Here is an 18,446-nt window from a genome sequence, read left to right as displayed (position 1 = left end):
CGGCGGCCGCCGCGCGGGGCCGGGGGGGGAGGGGCCGCAGGCCGCAGGAGGCCCCGCCCCGCCCCGCGCGTGGCCGTGACCGTGGCCCAGGCGCGCCCACGCGGGGCCCGGCCGGAGCGGGAGAGGGAGGAGGAGGGGGACGAGGCGCTGCCGCCGCTGCCGCCGCCGCCGCCGTGGGGGGCCCCCCCCACCCGGGTCTGTTCCGCGCGTGGCGGCCTCCGCGAGGGTCGCTCCGGGAACCCAGGGCCGGGCGCAGGCGCGGCCCCGATTAAAGGCGAAGGCGCGGTCTCGATTAAAGGGACAGGAGCGCCCCGATTAAAGGCAAAGGCAAAGGCAAAGGCGCGACCCCGATTAAAGGCGACCGGTCATCTATGCCGATGGACGCCGGCCTCGGGCCGGGGGGGACCCTGGAGTCCCGCCCTCCCCCGCCCACGAGACAGAAATACTCACCGCCCCCTCCTCCATCCTTGGAGCCTCCTCGTGCTCTCTCGTTCTCCGCCCCGCCCCGCCCCGCATCTTCTCGGACATCCACCCGCATCCTCAGGCCCCCTTGTGGACCCCCATCCTCTAACCCCTCTTCTTCTGGTCCCCCATCCTTTAGATCCCCTCCCCCATCTCCTGACCTTCCTTCTGACCCTCCATGCTCCGAGGATTCCTTATGATTCTCAATCCTTCGACCCCTGATCCTCTGACTCCCCCATCCTCAAACGTCTTTGTGCTCCTTCATGCTCTGTCCATCGGACCCCTAATCCTCTGGCCCCCAGTCCTCTGATCCTCCATCCTGGGACACCCACATGCTTGAGAACTTCTCGGCTCCAACGCCCCCTTCTTCCAGAAACCACCTCTATTCCCCCAGTTGTTAGTGTCCACCCCACCCCCTTAAGTGTGTGTTTATTTTGTATCCATCCCATATTTATTTCACTATAAACAAGTCAAATGTAAACATCTTGAGGGCCGGGGCTGGTTCCCTTTTACATTTGTATGCCCAGCACCTCGCACAGTGCCTGGCTTATAGTAGGGCACTGAATAATATTTACTTGATTGTTGAGCACCTACTATGTGCACTGGGCAAGGTGCTGGGGATACAAATGTGAAAGGGAACCAGCCCTGCTCTCAAAGAGTTGATGGTCCACTGGAGGGTGACTGGAAGATAGATACAAATTGTGATTTTCAGAGGATGCTAACAACTTCGGGGATTTAGAAAATTCTTCTTGAAGAAATGAGCTCAGGACTCCAAGAGGTAGTGAGGAGGCACAGAATTCCTGACATGGAGGACAGCCTGTGCAAGGACATGGAAGTGGGAAATGGAATGACATGTACTGAGAGTGAATGAATGAAAAGCATTTATTAAGCACCTTCTGTGTTCCAGATGCTATGCTAAATTCTAGGGTTACAAATACAAGCAAGCAAGATGGTTCCTGAATGGTAAATATGCCACGTATAATAAGCCTGGGAAGGTAACCTGAACCAGATTGTAAAGGGCTTTAAATGCCAAACAGAGAAGTGTGTGTGTGTGTGTGTGTGTGTGTGTGTATGTGTGTGTGTGTATACATACATACACACATATTTATATACATATATATATATATACATATACACATATATATACACTTTTTTTTCTAGAGAGAATAGGGAGCCAGTGAAGCTTCTTGAGCTGGGCTGTGAAATGGTCAGATCTGTGATTTAGGAAGAACACTTTGGCAGCTGGGTGGGAGGATGATTTGGAGAGAATTAGGAGGACTTTGAAGTCATTCAAGCAAAAGGTGATGATGGCAAGAGGTCTGGATTAGGGTGGTTGTGATGTGAGTTCAAAGAAGGGCAGAACCCAGATGGGTCATTGTTTTGCTCAGAGTTTCTAATTCTTTCATATGTAGTTGTCTCCACAATATTGCCATTACTGTATAAATTGTTTTCTTGTTTCTGCTCACTTCACTTTATATCAATTCTTTTTTTTATTTGAAATTACATGAATTTACATGTAAAATTGTTAATATTCATTCTTTTTTTTAAAATTCTGAGTTCCAAATTCTCTCCCTTACTTCCCTCTCCCTTCTTTAAAAAGGCAAACAATTTGATATAGATTGTACTTGTTCAGTCATGCAAAACATTAGCCATGTTGCAAAAAAAAAAACAAAAACAAAACACCACCACCAAAACAAGAAAAATAAAAGATATTTAAAAAAAATAAAAGAAGGGCAGAGATAGGAGAGACTTTGCAGGAGTGGAATCAGCAAGAGTTGGCAACTGATTGAATATGGTGGGATGAAGCAGAGGGGAGAGTGGAGGATGACTCTGAGGTCACCATCCTGGATGACTGGAAGGCTGGGGGTGTCCTAGAAAGTTGGGAGGAGGGTTGGGTTTAGGGGAAAATAACGAATTCCAGTTGGACGCGAGGAGTTAAGAGAGGCCTGTGTCAGTGGAGCTGTCCAGCAGTTGGAGTCATGGGACTGGAGTTCAAGAAAGTTATTGGATGACTAGGTAAATAAGTGAGGGACCTATATAGGGATGATAATTGAGTCCACGGGAGAGTGCAGAAAGATGCCCAAGACAAAGGCCTAGGGGTACGCTCACCATCGGACTTCGGGCCATGGATGGTGATCATGCAAAGGACACTAAAAAGGGTTGGCTAGGGAGGGAGGAGAAGTATGACAGAAGCCATGCTCTGGCAACCAGCCATGAAAGACTGGGAAGGAGAGAATATATATGAAAGAAGGGCTGGTTAACAGTGTCAAATGTTTCTGAAAGGTCAATAAATAGCTTGTTGATTGATTGATCACAGTCCCTCCCCCCCCCCCCCCCCCGCCTCTTGACTATTCTTCGTCTGATCTCCCCATTCCCACATGGACCCTGCATTCTCTAATTCTCCATATTGTGACCTTCCACCTCTGACTCTCCTTTCCCACATTTCCCAGCTCCCTATTTCCTCCTCCTTCACCCATTTTATCTCTTCCAATGACCCTCCCCTCTTTCCTTTTCCAGCTTTTTTTTCTATTTAATTTCCTTGACCATGTCTGAGGGAAGAAATGGAAACTCAAGTCCAGGGGTCTGCATATCTGAGGGCAGTGTTTAAGTCTGGCTAGGATGAACTGACATGGTCCTAGGTCTAATGGGGGAGTCAATGACCTTGGGCAGGGCCTGTGCCCGCCCTCAGTGGCTGAAGCTGTTCAGGTTTCCAGCAGATGCTTTCTGGACTCCTTCCTAATTGTATCTAATGAGAGAATGCATCTAAAATTAACTCAGGCCTGGGGGCAGCTCCTTTCCCATCACTAGAGGAGATGCCAGAGAGAGAGAGAGAGACAGAGAGAGAGAGAACTCACAGCTATGGGAGCGACAGAGAATCTGAGATAAAGCTTCAAAGCCATGGGGTGGGGAAGAAAGGATTAGGGACACAGGTAGATAGACACAGTCATAGAGTTATGGAAGAGACAGAAAGGCAACCCCAGAAGCTCCTGACACAGAGAAGGATAGTCACAAACTTGCAGGACTGGCAGGCACCTCAAAGAACATCTAAATAGTATGAATCCCCTCTCTGAGGTCCATAACAAATGGTCATCTAGCCCCTACTTAAGCAATAGCAAACCCATGACCTTCTGACGCATCCCCTTTCTTCCCTTTCCCTACTGGATTTCTTCAGTTGTCAGGGAGTTTACTGATATTCAGTCTAATTCATCCTCTTTCCCCCAGTGCTCCTGACTCTGCTCTCTGGGCCCTAGCAGAACAAGACTCATCATTCTTCTGTGGGACAGTCATTTGACAATTGCTCTCAGGTCTTCTGTTCTCCAAGCTGAAGATCACTTTCTTTTTTGAATTAGTTTTATTTTTTTATTCTAAACTTATTTGCAAAAAATTAGTATTTCCCCATACATGGCAGAACACAAGAGAATTGTATATAAAACCATTCCATTTCATACTGCTTGGTTTTTTAAAAAGCATTTAATAAATTCTAAATATCACTTACAAAGCTGTCCTGATTATCTGTGCTTCTTTCTCTTCTAGGTTTTTCTGTTTTGTTTTGTTTTTTTTTTGATGAGGCAATTGGGCTTCTTTCTCAACTTCTATTCTCTTTTGTGCACAAAAAATATTTCAGTGGTCTTCTTTTTCCCATCACTCTTGCTATTGTCCTTCCAATACCCCTTCTGCTTAAAAACTGAGAGGAAGGAGACAAAAAGCCCTGTTTACAAATAAGCATGGTCAAGTAAAGCAAATTCATATCATCCATCCATGCCTCTCTGACAGGAGGCAGGTAACAGGCTTCACCAGAGGTTTCTTTTTTTTTTTGTTTTGTTTTTAGGCAACTGGGGTTAAGTGACTTGCCCAGGGTCACACAGCTAGTAAGTGTGAAGTGTTTGGTCTGAGGCTGGATTTGAACTCAGGTCCTCCTGACTTCAGAGCCGGTACTCTATCCACTGTGCCACCTAGCTGCCCCATACCAGAGGTTTCTTTAACCAGTCCTCATATGGCATGAGCTCAAAACCCAAGTCACTCCATCTCCATGAGCCTCAGTTTCCTTAACTGTACAATGAGGGGATTAACTCTGTGATCTCAAAGGTCCCTTCTGGCTCTAAATATGGTCTTATTCACCACCATGGTCATCTTCCTCAGGTTGTTCTCCAGTTTGCCAGTAGCCTTTATAAAATGTGGTCCCAGAACTGGACACAAAAATCCTGGTGGGATCTAAGGAGGGCCAGGCTGAAAGGGGCTGTAAGGAAGTAATAATAATAATAGCTGAAATTTATGTAGCACCTAAAAGATTGCAAAATGCTTTGTTCCAGGACTACTTTCCCAACCACCACTCACATTGGCAGGCCAGAACCTTAGAAGGCAGCCATTAGTCTTACTCAGGGTTCTTGGAGTAACCTTGAGGGGCTAGGCTTTTTAGTATCACTCATAAGCCCCTACTAGTATCCTTTCCATTGCATATCAGCCGGACTGGATGAACTTTTAGAAAGGGTATTTACTAAGGAGTTATACCAAGGACAGTTGTTACAAAAACATCCTCCACCCTGATCTCCCTCAAAACCAGGAAAGTACCTTCCTTTAGCTCACACAAAGTCCCTGGTGAGAGTGGGCCCAAAATCAGAGTGCATGTGTGGTCAAAGGGTAAATTCACAGCTCTTGGTTACTGAAAGTCTTTTTCTCTCTTTCTGCCATTTTCATGAAATCTCCCATGGGTATAATTCTCTGCTGGGGCTCTGGGGGTCTGTATCCACATAGAGTCCTAAAAACTGCCTTTCCTCCGTGGGTCTGGTATGTTCTAGGTGGGTTTTGCAGCTTCCAATGTTGCTCTGGAGGGGGGTAAGAGGCAGTGGGGAGAATTCTCTCTGAGGAGTTCTTTACTGCCAGATTTGACTACCACTTACCTGACCGCCTCTGAACTAGCTTGCTGTTTTTAGACATAGCCCCCATGAGGCATGACTGATTCTCTGCAGCCAATCTCAAGAGATTTCCTCCCTGGCTTCCTTTAAGTCCCAGCTAAGATCCCGTCTTTTATTGGAAGCCTTCTCTGATCCCTCTAAAGTCTAGCTGTTGTTTACTCATTTCAGCCCCGTCTGACCCTTTGTGACCTCATTTGAGGTTTTCTTAGCAAAGATATAGGAGTGGTTTGCCATTTCCTTCTCCAGCTTATTTGACAGGTGAAGAAACTGAGGCAAACTGGGTTAAGTGACTCTCCCAGGGTCACATGGCTAGGAAGTGTCTGAACTCAGGTCTTTCTGACTTCAGGCCCAGTACTCTATCCACTGCATCACATAGCTGCCCACTAAATTCTAGTGCCTTCCCTCCATTACTTTTTTCCTAGTTATCCTGTATATACCTTACTTTGTGTATATTTGTTTGCGTGTTGTCTCCTCCATTAGACTGTAAGCTCCTTGAGGGCAGGGACTGTCTTTTGCCTCTCATTGTAGCACCAGCTTAGCATAGTGCCTGGCACATAGTAGGCACTTAATAAATGTTGATTGATTGATTGATTGGCTTCCCCCGATTTCATCCGTGACCCCAAAGCCCCTCACTCCACTTTGTGTCTGCTGCTCTGTCTGGCTTCTAGTGCATGGAACAAAACGGCCCCCTCCTTGAGTGTGTCCTGGTGTCCTGTCCCCAGCTCCTACCTGCTTCCCTCTGTGTGTTGTCTCTCCCTTTAGATTTTGAGCTCCTTGAGGGCAGGTTCTGTCTTCCTTTGTATTCATTGTATCCCTAGTGCTTAGCACAATGCCTGGCACATAGCCTGTAGGCACTTAGTAAATGTTTATTGGATTTATTAGATTGGACTGGGGACCCGGTCACACCTGGCTTACTTTTTTATTGATTGATTCAGTGGAGAACTCTGAGTCTTTTGTGATAAATCAGGGTTGGAGTGGGGTGGACTCCACCTTTATATAAATATTATTTCAATAAGCAACAGAGCCTGGCAAAGACTGGTTTCCCACCTTCCAAATCTCACCTGATCAGCCTTGGCAGCTAGACTCAATGACTTCCTACCGAGAAGACTGGTGAAGTCTGGCAAAGTCTATGGCAAGGTCCAATAACTCATCCCTAAATCTGACCTTAGTAGCTAAGCAGATAGAACTCTGCGATATTAGGTGCAGGCCTAGCGCCCCCCAGGTCTAACCTAACCAGGTCTAAAAAATGAGGCCTGGGAAGCCTGCCCCAGGCTCTGAGTCCCATGTTTTCCTGACTCCCCTCAGCCTCTAAGGTCTTCAGGACATTTGTAAACTAGCAGCACGGCTCTGGGACTCCAGCAGAGGCAAGGTTCTCACTTCTTAGGAGTGGACTGGAGGGGAGAAGAGAAGCAGAAGGGGGAGGGGGGATTGCATTCCAGGCCTTCTCTCTTTGGCCCTCCACGTCATTTCCCCAGCGCCCAAGCCACAGGTTCCTCCTTTTTTTTTCTCCTGGAAGGTGCCCCCACCCAACAGATAAGCTCACAAACATTACAGGACTGACTCTGGGTTCCTGAGGGGGTCAAGGATCGGGGCTTGGAGACTGAAGAACTCCCACCACCCCATTTCCTATCCCTCCTCAGGCATAGACAAAGCTGGCCCCCCTTCCCAGCCCCGGCCCCCATCACCACACCTTTCTGCTGGTTACTCCCACAGACTCCACAGAAGACCACCACAGAGCCCCTCTATCTAGGACCGCCTTTTGTGTCTCTTTTGTCTCTTCTTTCTCTGTTCGCGTTTTGCATCTGTCTCTGACTCCGTCTCTTCCTCTGTCTGTCCTTCCCAGTCCCAGCATATTGCTGCTGCTGCTGGGGTGGGAGGAAGCAGGAACAGGGTCAGTAAATTGAGAATGTCACAATTAGGCCTTTACGCTCCAAACTTGACCAATTCCATCAGTAGCTTACTGAAGGCCTGTGGGCTGGGGGTCTGATGCCTGGTCCTTGATGGGTTGGGAACTTGGGGGGACCTGATGCCTGGGTCCCCCTGTGTCATGACTCTCCCTTCCCCCCTTCTCCCCGCCTCCTACTTCCTCTCTGCTCAGACTCTCTACCACACCCTGCCTGGCCTTTCAGACCCCAGTCTCCAGGTTCCCTTGGCTCAGCCATGGGGAAAGGCAGAGCTCCCACCCTCAGCCTGGCCCTAATCCTGGCCCTGTTCCTGACCCCAGGGGGTGAGTCAGGATTGCTTTGGGCCCTGAACAGGAAAATCTTCTCCCTAACCTCTGGACCTAGAGCTTGGGAAGATCCACGATGGGGAGGAGGCATCTGGTGGGAAGAGTTGGGGGGGGCTCTCTGTGTATTCTGGGGAGGTTCAAAGGCCTAGGATTCCAGACCTCCCAATACCCAGTGTTAAAGCTCTTTAGCGTCTAAGCTAAGCTCTTTAGGGTCTAGGAGGTTGGGACAGAAAGGGATAGTTTGAGGGGACTGAGGAGAGGAGGCGTTGAAATATTTTCCTCATGACCTTAGTGGCCCCGGGTAGGTAAGGGAGAAGGTTGGGATGGGTCAGATTAAACAGCTAAAATCTCCTGCTATGCTTTGTCTTTAGCTAAGATTTGACCCCTCTGGGGCTGGGAATCTGGGCTCCCTGGGCTAGGGCAGTTCAACCCCCAGGCATTGAAAGTTTATTTTTTCTGCCCTCCCCCTATCAGATTTCAACCCAGTCTGGGCTCAGAATGGTAGGAGTTTTGGACCCCCTGCCTTGCTTGCTTCTCAGACCTTCTGCTGAGGACTCCAGACCCTTTCTTTGTTGACTCTTTAAGATCTCTCCCCTGCTAACTGCCCCCAGTCCTTCCCACTGACCCCCAGACCCTCCTGTTGACTCCCTAGCACACTTTCCAAGACTTACCTTTGACCCCTAGGACCCTTCACCTTTCCAGACAGTCTACTCTTGCCATCCCTTGAAAAATCCTTCAGCCCCTCTCCCAGCCCCTCCCAGTGGCCTCCTCAGACTGTTCCCACTGGCCCTATCCTATCTCTTCACCGATTCCAGGATTCCTGTGTCTTCTTTAGAATCTAGTCCCTGCACAACTGTGGGCCCAGGGGTCCTGGCTGGGATTGTGCTTGGAGATCTCGTTCTGACCATCCTCATCGCCCTGGCTGTTTACTATCTGGGCCGTCTTGTGCCTTCAGGTCGGAATGCCCCAGAGGGTGAGGGATTGAATTGGGGGACTGGTGACTAACCAGTGTGACAGGGAAGGAGTGACTTATAGATGGGACTGATTAGAAGAGTGACCAATGAGGACTGGACAGATGGAATGGGGCAACTCTGGTGTTGGAACTGACCAGGGAAGCGGACGGCCTTGACTGGGGAGAGACCGGTGACTGGGGAAGTGAATGGTGGATGTGGAGGAGCTGGGTGACTGGGCCCAGTGTCCAGAGGCCCGAAGGTCTCATACAGCTCTTCCTTCATTCCTTCTCCACACACCCAGCTTCCAAGAAACAGAGAATGACGGAGACAGAGTCCCCCTATCAGGTAAGAGGAATCCCCTTATCCCCCAGTTCCTCCCTGAACCTCCCCCGGTGCCTCATATCTAAGTTTTGCTAAAACTCTTCCTTTTGAGCCAGAAACCAAAGGTCGGTCCAGTCACAAATGAGCCATCTCCAAGCCAGGCCGAGGGCAGGTTTTAATTCAGGAAGAATCAGATGAAGGAAACACTTTGACTAAGGAAGGCAATTTGATAGCAGAGTATAGTGGCTCCCAAGCCAACTCAATTCCACCCAGACGGAAGGATGGGAACCCGGGGGGAGGGCTCAGTGGACTGGATGTGGGAAGCTGGGGGGGCAGGAGAAGCAGTGCTAAGGCATTCTGGTTCTCTGATGGGATCCCCGAGACCTCCCTTACCCAGGTCTGAGGAGAGCTGGCCCTCTGAGTCCATGCTGCCAAGCCCTGGACATCTTAACCCTTGCGACAGAGCCAAGAATCTTCACGATTGGGAAGAGGAGGGGGGCTGGGGTACTAGCTCCCCCAGGGTCCCCTAGGTACGTTTCCCCAACAACTCCCCTTTGACAAAGTTGGCCTGATCCCCATCCAGGAGCTCCAGGGCCAAAGATCAGACGTCTACAGTGACCTCACTCCCCAACAAGGATTCTACCGATGAATGGTGACTCAATGCTGAAGATGGCCAGTGGGGAGCTCACAGCATCTGATCCAAGAATCCCAGACCCACTAACCCCTTACTACTCCCTTCTCTTGACCCTTCTCTGATTCTAGGGACCCCGCCTCTTGTCATTCTTCTCACAATAAACATGGAGCAGAGACCTTATTTGTGCTGAACTTTTGGGTTCCAGGAGGTAGGGGGCAGGGAGGAGGGGAGAGGCTAGATTGTGAAGGTGCCAGGGTCCCAAGGAACTGGGTTGTGGGGATGTCTGGTTCCTGAAGGTGATCAGAGACTGGGAAGGTCTACCTTTTAGGGCCTGGGAACCAGGGATCCTTGATCCTGCAAGGTTTGAAAACTGGGTACACCAGATCCTTGCTTACGAGATTGTGGAAACCATAAGATCTTAGATTATTAAATTACGGATATAACTGAGCTCCTGGAGAGTGACTTATGGGGACATTTGGGTTCTCGGGATGCCTGGCTTCCAGACTGAACTCTGAGCAATATCTGGATTTCTAGTGAAAGACTCAATGTCCCGGAAATAAGAATTAATTCCTTTATTTCCAAAGTGAAGGAAGACTCTCCAATGTAGGTGGTCCAAGGGGCGGGTTATCTTTGGTTGGATGGGGATGCCAGGATCCTCTGAAGGGGATAGGGGCATCTGTCCACAAGGTAGGGGGTGCCATGGGGCTCAGCCTCTCCCAGGCATGTTCATGTAGACCCTGTTATTCTCTGGGGAGAAAAGACAACATCAGAGTGAGCCCAGGGACCCATCTCCACCCCTCTCTCCACTGGGAGACCCTTCCCACCCACTCTCCCTCCTCTCACAGAGATGCAGGCCCTCCATCCTTCCTCAGCCTCTTACCTGGTTTTCGGGAGGCCCCCCGGGGCCGAGCACAGGCAAACACGGCGCCCACGATGAGCAGAGTCATCAGTGCATCAGCTGCTACGAGCCCCACGAGGAGGGGCAGGGGCAGGGGCAGGGGCAGGGACAGGGGTCCACAGTTAGGGTCCTGGACTGGGGGGTAAGCTGAGGCAGAGGCACAGTCAGGGACAGAGAGGAAGGGAGACTGAGAGAACTGGAGATACCAGAAAGCTGGGAGGGCACCCCCACCCCAGGGTTGGAGAGATGGGGAGAGAGGGGCCCCGGGGCTGCCTGGGTCTCTCCTCACCTGGAGGTGTCTGGGCTGCAGTCACTTTGAGAAACATGGGAGAGAGCATCAGTGGGGCAGGTCAGGGACTCAGGAACCCAGACACAAACAGAGATAAGGAGAATTTTAGATCCTGACTCAAAAGGGACCTTAGAGTTCAGCTATTCCAACCTCTTCATTTGACCCATGAAAAAGACTGAGGCTTAAAGAGTTTAAAAGACTTGGCCAAGGTCACACAGTGTCAGCTGGAATCTGAACCCAGCCCTTCCTGCCTTTGAGCTGTTGTTCATTCGTTCAGTTGTGTCTGACTCTTCCTGACCCCCTAGACCGCAGCATGCCAGGTACTTCTATCCTCCACTACCTCCCAAGTCTGTCTAAGCTCAGGTTCATTGCTTCCATGACACTCTCTGTCCGTCCATCTCATCCCCTTCTCCTTTACCTTCACTTTTTCCCAGCATCAGGGTCTTCTCTTCATGGAGCCAAAGGATTTCAGCTTCAGCTTCAGTATTTGGCCTTCTAGAACACCATGTAGGTACCACCTTGAACCCCAACCTTTTACAAAGGAAGAATCTAGAGGCCTGGGACTGCAAGGTCAGCAATCCTTCTACTGCCCCATGAATTCCAGGATCTGACAACGGGAGGGACCTGAGCAGCTATCAGGCTGCATGTCTTAGAAAAGAGAGAGGAAGGACCCAGGGGGAGAGAGATGGAGAGAGAGGAAAGAGAGGAGAGACGGAGGCAAGGAGAGAGAGAGAAGAGGGAGAGAGAGGAGGGACCCAGAGAGAGAAAGGATTGAGAGAGAGGAGAGAACCCAGGAGAGAGACAAGGAAGAGGAAGAAAAGATCCAGAGGGGGTGGGGAGAGAGAAAGAGAGAGAGAGAAGGGACCCAGAGGGGTGGGGGGAGAGAGAGAGAGGGAGAGAGAGAGGGGGAGAGAGAGAAAGAGAGAGAGAGAGAGAGAGAGAGAGAGAGAGGAGGGACCCAGACGGGTGGGGAGAGAGAGAGAAAGAATTGAGAGAGGAGATAACCCAGGAGAGATAAAAGGGAGAGAAAGAAGAGACCCAATGGGGTGGGGAGAGAGAGAGAGAAGAGGGGAGAGGGATAGAGGGGGTGAGGGAGAGGGTGAGAGGGAGGGAGACAAACCAAGAAACACAGAGAGGAGTGTACAATCGCATTAAGTTCCTATGCTGTATGCATAGGGATATGAAAGTACTGACTTACAGCCTGCTCTCAAAGAGCTTACAGTCTACCAGGGTTGGGGGTGAGGGAGAAGAAATGTATACAAACACAGACGATAGAGAAGAGAACGACCCAGAGGCCCAGGGAAGGCCAAATAGAAAGTGCTGAGAGGTTCACAGGGAGCCAGGCCACATGATGGTTAGAATGATCAACATGGAGTCAGGAAGACCTGGGTTCCAGTCCTCAGACACTTACTAGCTGTGTGACCCTGGGCAAGTCACTTCTGTCTCAGCTTCCTTATCTGTAAAATGGAGCTAATAATAGCCCCTACTTCCCAGGGCGATTGTGAGGATAATGTTTGTGAATTGCTTCGTAAGCCTTAGAGCACTCTTAATGTTAGCCATTACCTAGCAGAGCTAGAAGGAATGTCTGAGTCCAAAGTCTTCATTTCCCCATGAGGAAATGTATGCCCAGAGAGGTTAAGCGATTTATTTCAGCTCTGCAGCTAATAAGTGGCTGAGGCAGCATTTTAACCTCCACTTTTTCCAGTCCACCTCTATGGATTTCATCCCTTGAGGCAATGATCATATTGGGGGGTGGGTAGGGAGGCAGAGAGAAGTGTCAACTGTTTAAGCTGGGATTCAAAGAACTGGCAGGAATTCAAAGGGCATCCGAGGGCTGGGAAGTGGTGGGATTCAACACGTGTGCCAGAGCCTGGGAGTTGCCTGGTTTGGCTGGACTGTAGCATGTGTGAGGCTTGGGACCAGACTATGGGAAGCCTTGAATGCCAGCTTCAAACATCAGTCCTTAGGGAGCTAGTAAAGACTTTTGATCAGAAGATCAATTCATCAGACAAGTTATTCAGGCAGTAGCATATGGCACTGATCGGAGAAAGGGAATATGGGAGAAAGAAAGACCTGTCCAGAGCTTACTGAGATAGTTCAGGGGAAATAAGGAAGAAGGCAGAGATGATGAAGGTGGAATAGACTGCATCACAGGATCATAAATTGAGGATGAAAGGGGGCCTTGGAAGTCAATCCTCTCGTTTTAAAAATGAAGAAACAGGCTCAACAAGGAGAGTTGCCTTGCCTCTGGTCACACAGTATGTGGGACATATGAACTCTGAATTCAAAGCCAGTGATCTTTTCAGTGTCCCCCCACCCCACTGTCTCTCCAAGACTGGGTAATTGATTGAATAAGACATGAACAAGTGGGAAAAAAATCAAAGGATCCAAACATGGGGCAGGGTAAGTATGATGCTGCTATAGACAAAACGAAGTCAGAAGACACGGGTTTGGGCAGGCTGATGGGGGGGCAGGTAGGCAAAGGACCAAAGCTTGGTATTTGAAACATCATTAATAGAGAGAAAGGGCAGCTAAGTGGCAACGTAGTTATAGCACCAGGCATGGAGTCAGGAAGACCTGAGTTCAAATTCTGCCTCAGACACTTACCAGCTGTGTGACCCTGGGCAAGTCATTTAACTCTGTTTGCCTCAGTTTCCTCATCTGTGAAATGAGCTGGAAAAGGAAATTGCAAACCACTCCTGTATCTTTGCCAAGAAAACTCCAAATTGGGTCATGAAGAGTTGGACGCAACTGAAAAATGACTGAACAACCACAACAATAGAGAGAAGGGGGAAGGAGAGAGAGAAAGAGAGAAAGGAGAGGGTCAGAAGAAGGGAGAGAGATGGAAGTGGTGGTGAGAGAGAAGGGGCCAGAGAGAGAGATTCAACGAAGAGAAAAAGAGAAAGAGGCAGAGTGAGAGACATTAAGAAGAGTGATGAGAAAGAGACAGAGACCCAGGGAAGGAGAATCACAGAGACATTACCGCCATCCCAGAGAGGGAGGGCAAGGGCCCTCAGCCCCAGCCCCAGCCCCAGCCCAACCCCAGGCTTCACCTTGGCTTGAGTTGGAAGGCAAGGGGAAGGGGACCACTGACCTGTTAGCAAGATCAAGAGCAGGTGGGGTACCTGGGGACTCATGCTAATGGGTTGAGATCAGAGTTAGGATCTTGGGGCTCTGGGATCCCAGAAGAGAAGACAGGAGCAACGGGTGTGGCAGTTAGGAAAGAAGATGGCATAGGCCAGCAGACCAGCTTCCTGCCCCCAGCAAAGTGGGGGCGGAAGGTCTAGGGGAGGAAAAGGGCGGGGAAATAAAGGGGGACAAGAAGCTCAGGAGGCCCCCTGGGCCACAGGAGGGCGCCTGGGAGCCAGCTTGGAGGTTCAGAAGCCTGTGTCCCATAGGGAGGCTGTAATAACTGGGAGCGAGGACTCAGGTGTCCCAGAAAGAAAGGCGCTGGGAAACAGGACACACATTGGATCTCACAGGGAAGGGTGGGAGACAAGATGCCTAGGTCCCCAGAAAGGCTTCAAGGAAGGGTGCCTAGCTCTCCTAAGGAAAGGAGGCTGAGAGATAGGATGCTTGTCTCCACAGGGCTGGAGTTCAGGGTGCTTGGAGCCCCAGTGATAGATAAATTGACTTGTAAGTAGTTGTCACCCCCATGGAATGGGAGAAGTAGAAGAAGAGTGTTGTCAACGACCCTTTCTTGGAGACATCAACTACTTCAAGGGAAACAGAGGCCAGGAGCAATAGTGAGGGCAGAGGCAGACTTAGAAATATCCAAACTAAGCCCAAAGGTGGATAAAATTGTGCATGCCCTTTGACCTAGCAATAGCCCTACTAGATCTGTATCCCAAAGAGATTTTTAAAAAAAGGAAAAGGACCTATCTGTACAAAAGTATTTCTAGCAGCTCTTTTTGTAAGGGTAAAGAACTGGAAATTGAGGGGATACCCATCAGTAGGGGAATGGCTAAACAAGTTGTGGTATATGATTTTGGTGGAATACCACTGTGCTATAAGAAATGGCAACTGGCTGGTTTCAGAGAAACATAGCAAGACTCTTAGGGACTGATACAAAGTGAAGTGAGAAGAACCCAGAGATCATTGGGCACAGGAACAGCAATGTTGTAATGAGGATCAGCTGTTCAAGACTTGCTACTCTGATCAATACAATGACCCAAGACAATTCCAAAGGATTCATGATGAAAAAAATGCTGTGCATCTCTAGAGAGAACTGCTGAACCCTGGGCACATTTGAAATATAATTTTCTCGCCTTTTTTTTTTTTTGCAACATGGCTAATGTGGAAATATGGTTTGCATGATTTCACATGTATAATTGATATCATTTGCTGGCCTTCTCAGTCGGTGGGGGAGGGGTGGGAGGGAGGGAGAGAACTTGGAAGTCAAAATTGAAAAAGAAAAGAATGTTAAAAATAAATGACATTGAAGATATAATTGGGAAATTTTTTTTTTAAAATAAGTTAAAATACAATAGAACTATCCAAAAAGGGGAGTGCTGGAAAGGCGGACTTGTATCTTTGTCTCCCAGCCCCTAGCCTGGCACACAGCGGACTCTACATGTGTTCATTGAATGGGGAAGTGCAACGGTGGGCCTGGAGAGGGGTAGCAAACCCCCCCCGACCCAGACAGCTTCCAGAAAAGGCCCGACGATCATTCGTCTGAATGTCAGTCACGGAGGGGATTCTAGCAAGGTCAGGTATAGGCGGCAGTGTGGATGCCTCCGAAACCCCTTCGTGCTGTCTTTCGGTGATTCTGTAACCCCCGGAGCCGCCCCCAGGGCGGGGCGAAGGCGGGACTGGGCCAGGATTTAAAGCGCCCGCGCGGGTCAGATCGAGAATCTGGGAACAGCTCCGGCTCCCCGGACAGAGAAGAGGCTGGCGCAGCGCCGAGGCAGGGGTGGCCCGGGGGCCCCGCCACCCGCGCCCCGGAATTCTAAAGGTAACCTCAGGGCCTGGATGCTTGGGTCTGTGACAGGGCTGGGGAGTGGGGAGCAGGGATGGGAACCACATATCTGGTATCCGAGGGGAGTAAAGAATGGGATGTCAGAGGCCCGAGTATGTTGCCTTCGGATCCGAGGAGTGGAGCGGGGAGGGGGGCGAAGAGGGGAGAAGAAGATCTGGCTGCTGGGGGCCTCTGAGCCCTTGTGGAATAATCACATCAACAAGCATTTTGGCCAGAGATCTGGACTCTCGAATCTAGGACAGTTAGACGAAGATTGAGCTGAAGGTTAGGGATTCCTGCGTCCCAACGGGCATAGCTGAGCTGAGAGAGGGGCGACTGTTTTTTGAGATTCTAAACTGGAGAAAGGGGAAGGGAGCTGGAATCCTGAGCCCTGGAGAGATAGAGCAGGAGGTGGGGAAAGGGTTGCGTGACTCCTGAATCCTGGAGTGTCGGAGCTGTGGGGTTTGGGACTCCTGGGTCCTGGAAAGTAAGGAATGAGAAACTAGACCATAGGAGAGGAGGATCAGTGCCGGCCAGATCTACATTCCTGGGTCCCGACGGGTCAGAGCTGAGAGGCATGGGACTCCTGGGTTCTGAAAGGTCAGGGATGGAAGGTATTAGAACTCCCGGGTACTGGAGTCAGCCAGGGGCCAGGAGAGGGGCATTCCTGGATCTGGGACAGTCAGAGTTGACTGAGGCAGGAGGGACTCCTGAATCTCAGAGGGTCAGAATTGGAGGGGTTCAGACTCCTGGATTCCCTGGGTCCCAGTACAGGGCGTGCCAGTGACCCCTTAGCCCTGGGAGTTCCCCCGCCCTCCTCGAGGGACCTGGGGCCGAACAGGGATTCCCCTTACGCGGGGATTCCGTGGTCATTATGCTTGGCTGCCCTCCTCCTCTCCCCCCCCCGCCCTTTGGGCTGGACACCTGGGTCCCGGGGAGGGCGGGTGGCAGATGGAAGATTCCCCTGCGCAGGGGTGACGATAGCGTGACGTCATCGCGTTCTTTCCGGACTCCTTTCCGAAACTTCCCGCCTCCACTTTCTCAGCCTGACCCCAGGGAGCTGGAGGGGAGTGAGGGTTGGGGCACCTGTATCTTTCGGCATTGGGGGAAGAACTGAGTTCCCGGCTTCTTGGATCCTCTAAAGGGCAGGGGGCTGGAATACCTGAGCACCCGAGGGACAGGGACTGGACTCCTGGTTCATAGATTCTCAGAACTGAAAGGGCGCTTAGAGATCATCCAGTCCCACCCTCTTAATTTGAGAAGCCCAGACCTAGAACGCGGGAATCCTGACCTCCTGCTCACCTCCGGCCCTAAGCTCTTTTTTGGCAGTCCTAGAGGCGGGGACTGTTTCATCTTGGTCTCGACATCTTCCGTACCAAGTGCTGTGCCATAATACTAATAAATGCTTGTGGAATTGACCCGAATTGAGTGGCAGCTTCCCCTGAGAGACAGGAGGGATTGAGAGGTTCTCTCGGGGGTAGAGGCTACTCAGAGTCCAAGAGCTTCAGTCCTTGAGTTGGGGATGGGGGGGGTGTTGAGGCTGAGGGAAGAGGGGCCTCTAGGTGCGCAGAAACAAGAGATCATGGTCCCCGAGGAGGCTAGAAGGGATTGATGCTTGGGTGCCACAGAAATCAAGGGTTGGGGGACCCGAGCTTGGATCTCAGAGAACGGACGACTAGAGGGGGCGGCGGGACGCGAGCAGAAGCCAGGGTCCGCCGGGGCGGAATGTGGGTGGGACAGATGGCCGGATCCCCGGGGGAGAGACGTTCAGGGGCACTGGATAAGGTTGGGCCGCCTCCCTGGTTTCCGAGACGTGGGGAGAGGGAGTGGGGTCGGGAGGAAACTTTGGCGGGGGGGATAAGGTGGGGGGGGGGAGAGCCCCCACGTGGGAAACACTGCCTGTTTTCTCCTGAGAGGTCTGGGAAGAAAGGGGGGGAGGGGCTCTTCCGCCACCCTGGACCTCAAATAACCCTCACCCTCGGGCGCTCCTCCCTCCACCCACCCCCACCGCCACAGTGAGCCGGGGCGAGCGCAGCCACATCCCATCTCAGACTGTGAAGAAACTGCTGGAGGCTCAGAGGCGGCGGAGGCAATCTGGCACCAACTACCAGCCTCAGGTAAAGGCGGCAGGGACTCCAAACTACATCTCCCAGCAAGCCCAGCGGCCGCCGCCTGACACTGGGGCCTGATTCTGCTCCGCGGTCTGCTGGGAGATGTAGTCCTTCATCCCTCTCAGGACTCCCGGGGTGGGTGGGGTGAGGAGGAGGGGGCCTCCAAATTGAAGCTGACCTTCACCTCTTCCCCCTCTAACCAGGGACAGGTCCCTGCGACTTCTGCAAATGAGACAGAACCAGGTGAGCCAGAAAACGAAGAATCGAACCCATTTTCTAGTCCCCCCCACCCCCAGCATCCCGGCTCCCAGCCCCGCGGCCCCGAGTCGCTCTCTGTGCCTGACCCCTCGTACCCTGCAGGTCTTGGCTCATTCCCAGGGGCCCCGGAAGTTCAGGTGGCTGGCCTTGGGGCCCCGTCTGCGCCCCCAGCCCAGGCTCCAGGGTGGGACCTGGAAGCCCACGTCTTGTACCCCGACTGCCACTACCATTGCGCAGCCTCTACCGAAGCCTTCTTCACCCCTGGCCTCTTCACAGCCACGGAGCCTGGAGGGCTGCCTTCCTTCCCTTCCCTCCTGGAGGTGAGGCCCCCAGAGCACGGGGATGGAGGGAGAAGGAGGGGGGAGGAAGCCTGAGAGGGTTTCCGAGGCCCAGATGCGGACCTGTCTCCTCCTCTCTTTT

General features: G+C 51.3%; 3 protein-coding genes across 7 annotated transcripts in view; 2 read left to right on the top strand and 1 right to left on the bottom strand.

Annotated features, from left to right (window-relative positions):
* Positions 1–7,386: 7,386 nt before the first annotated feature.
* Positions 7,387–9,693, top strand: TYROBP (TYRO protein tyrosine kinase binding protein). The gene is given in 6 exon segments (XM_027855523.1): positions 7,387–7,431; positions 7,434–7,602; positions 8,080–8,106; positions 8,441–8,578; positions 8,860–8,903; positions 9,463–9,693. Coding segments are annotated over 6 exon segments (474 nt in total). The 5' UTR covers positions 7,387–7,401; the 3' UTR covers positions 9,529–9,693.
* Positions 9,694–10,070: 377 nt separating this feature from the next.
* HCST (hematopoietic cell signal transducer) lies at positions 10,071–13,975 on the bottom strand. 5 transcript variants are annotated; one of them, XM_027855526.1, is made up of 5 exons: positions 13,795–13,975; positions 11,119–11,231; positions 10,701–10,777; positions 10,394–10,558; positions 10,071–10,260 (listed from the first exon to the last, which is right to left on the bottom strand). In XM_027855526.1, the coding sequence occupies exons 3-5, from the start codon at positions 10,747–10,749 to the stop codon at positions 10,220–10,222; spliced, it is 255 nt and encodes an 84-aa protein (XP_027711327.1). In that variant the 5' UTR covers positions 10,750–10,777; positions 11,119–11,231; positions 13,795–13,975; the 3' UTR covers positions 10,071–10,219. The 5 variants fall into 5 exon arrangements, with proteins under 5 accessions (XP_027711327.1, XP_027711328.1, XP_027711329.1 ...); XM_027855527.1 differs by having other exon boundaries at positions 10,701–10,724; XM_027855528.1 differs by having other exon boundaries at positions 10,701–10,724; positions 11,119–11,195.
* Positions 13,976–17,268: 3,293 nt separating this feature from the next.
* NFKBID (NFKB inhibitor delta) overlaps positions 17,269–18,446 on the top strand; it is a 3,627-nt gene continuing 2,449 nt past the window's right edge. The window contains exons 1-3 of the mRNA XM_027855314.1: positions 17,269–17,505; positions 17,574–17,774; positions 17,972–18,394. Of these exons, the coding sequence (XP_027711115.1) occupies positions 17,269–17,505; positions 17,574–17,774; positions 17,972–18,394 (861 nt within the window). The remainder of the gene's footprint in view (positions 17,506–17,573; positions 17,775–17,971; positions 18,395–18,446) is intronic.

This window comes from Vombatus ursinus, unplaced genomic scaffold, assembly GCF_900497805.2.
Source record: "Vombatus ursinus unplaced genomic scaffold, bare-nosed wombat genome assembly UNPS02010822.1, whole genome shotgun sequence".
Taxonomy (NCBI): domain Eukaryota; kingdom Metazoa; phylum Chordata; class Mammalia; order Diprotodontia; family Vombatidae; genus Vombatus; species Vombatus ursinus.
The sequence above is the reverse complement of the archived record's forward strand: the minus strand, read 5'-3'. Positions and strand labels throughout refer to the sequence as shown.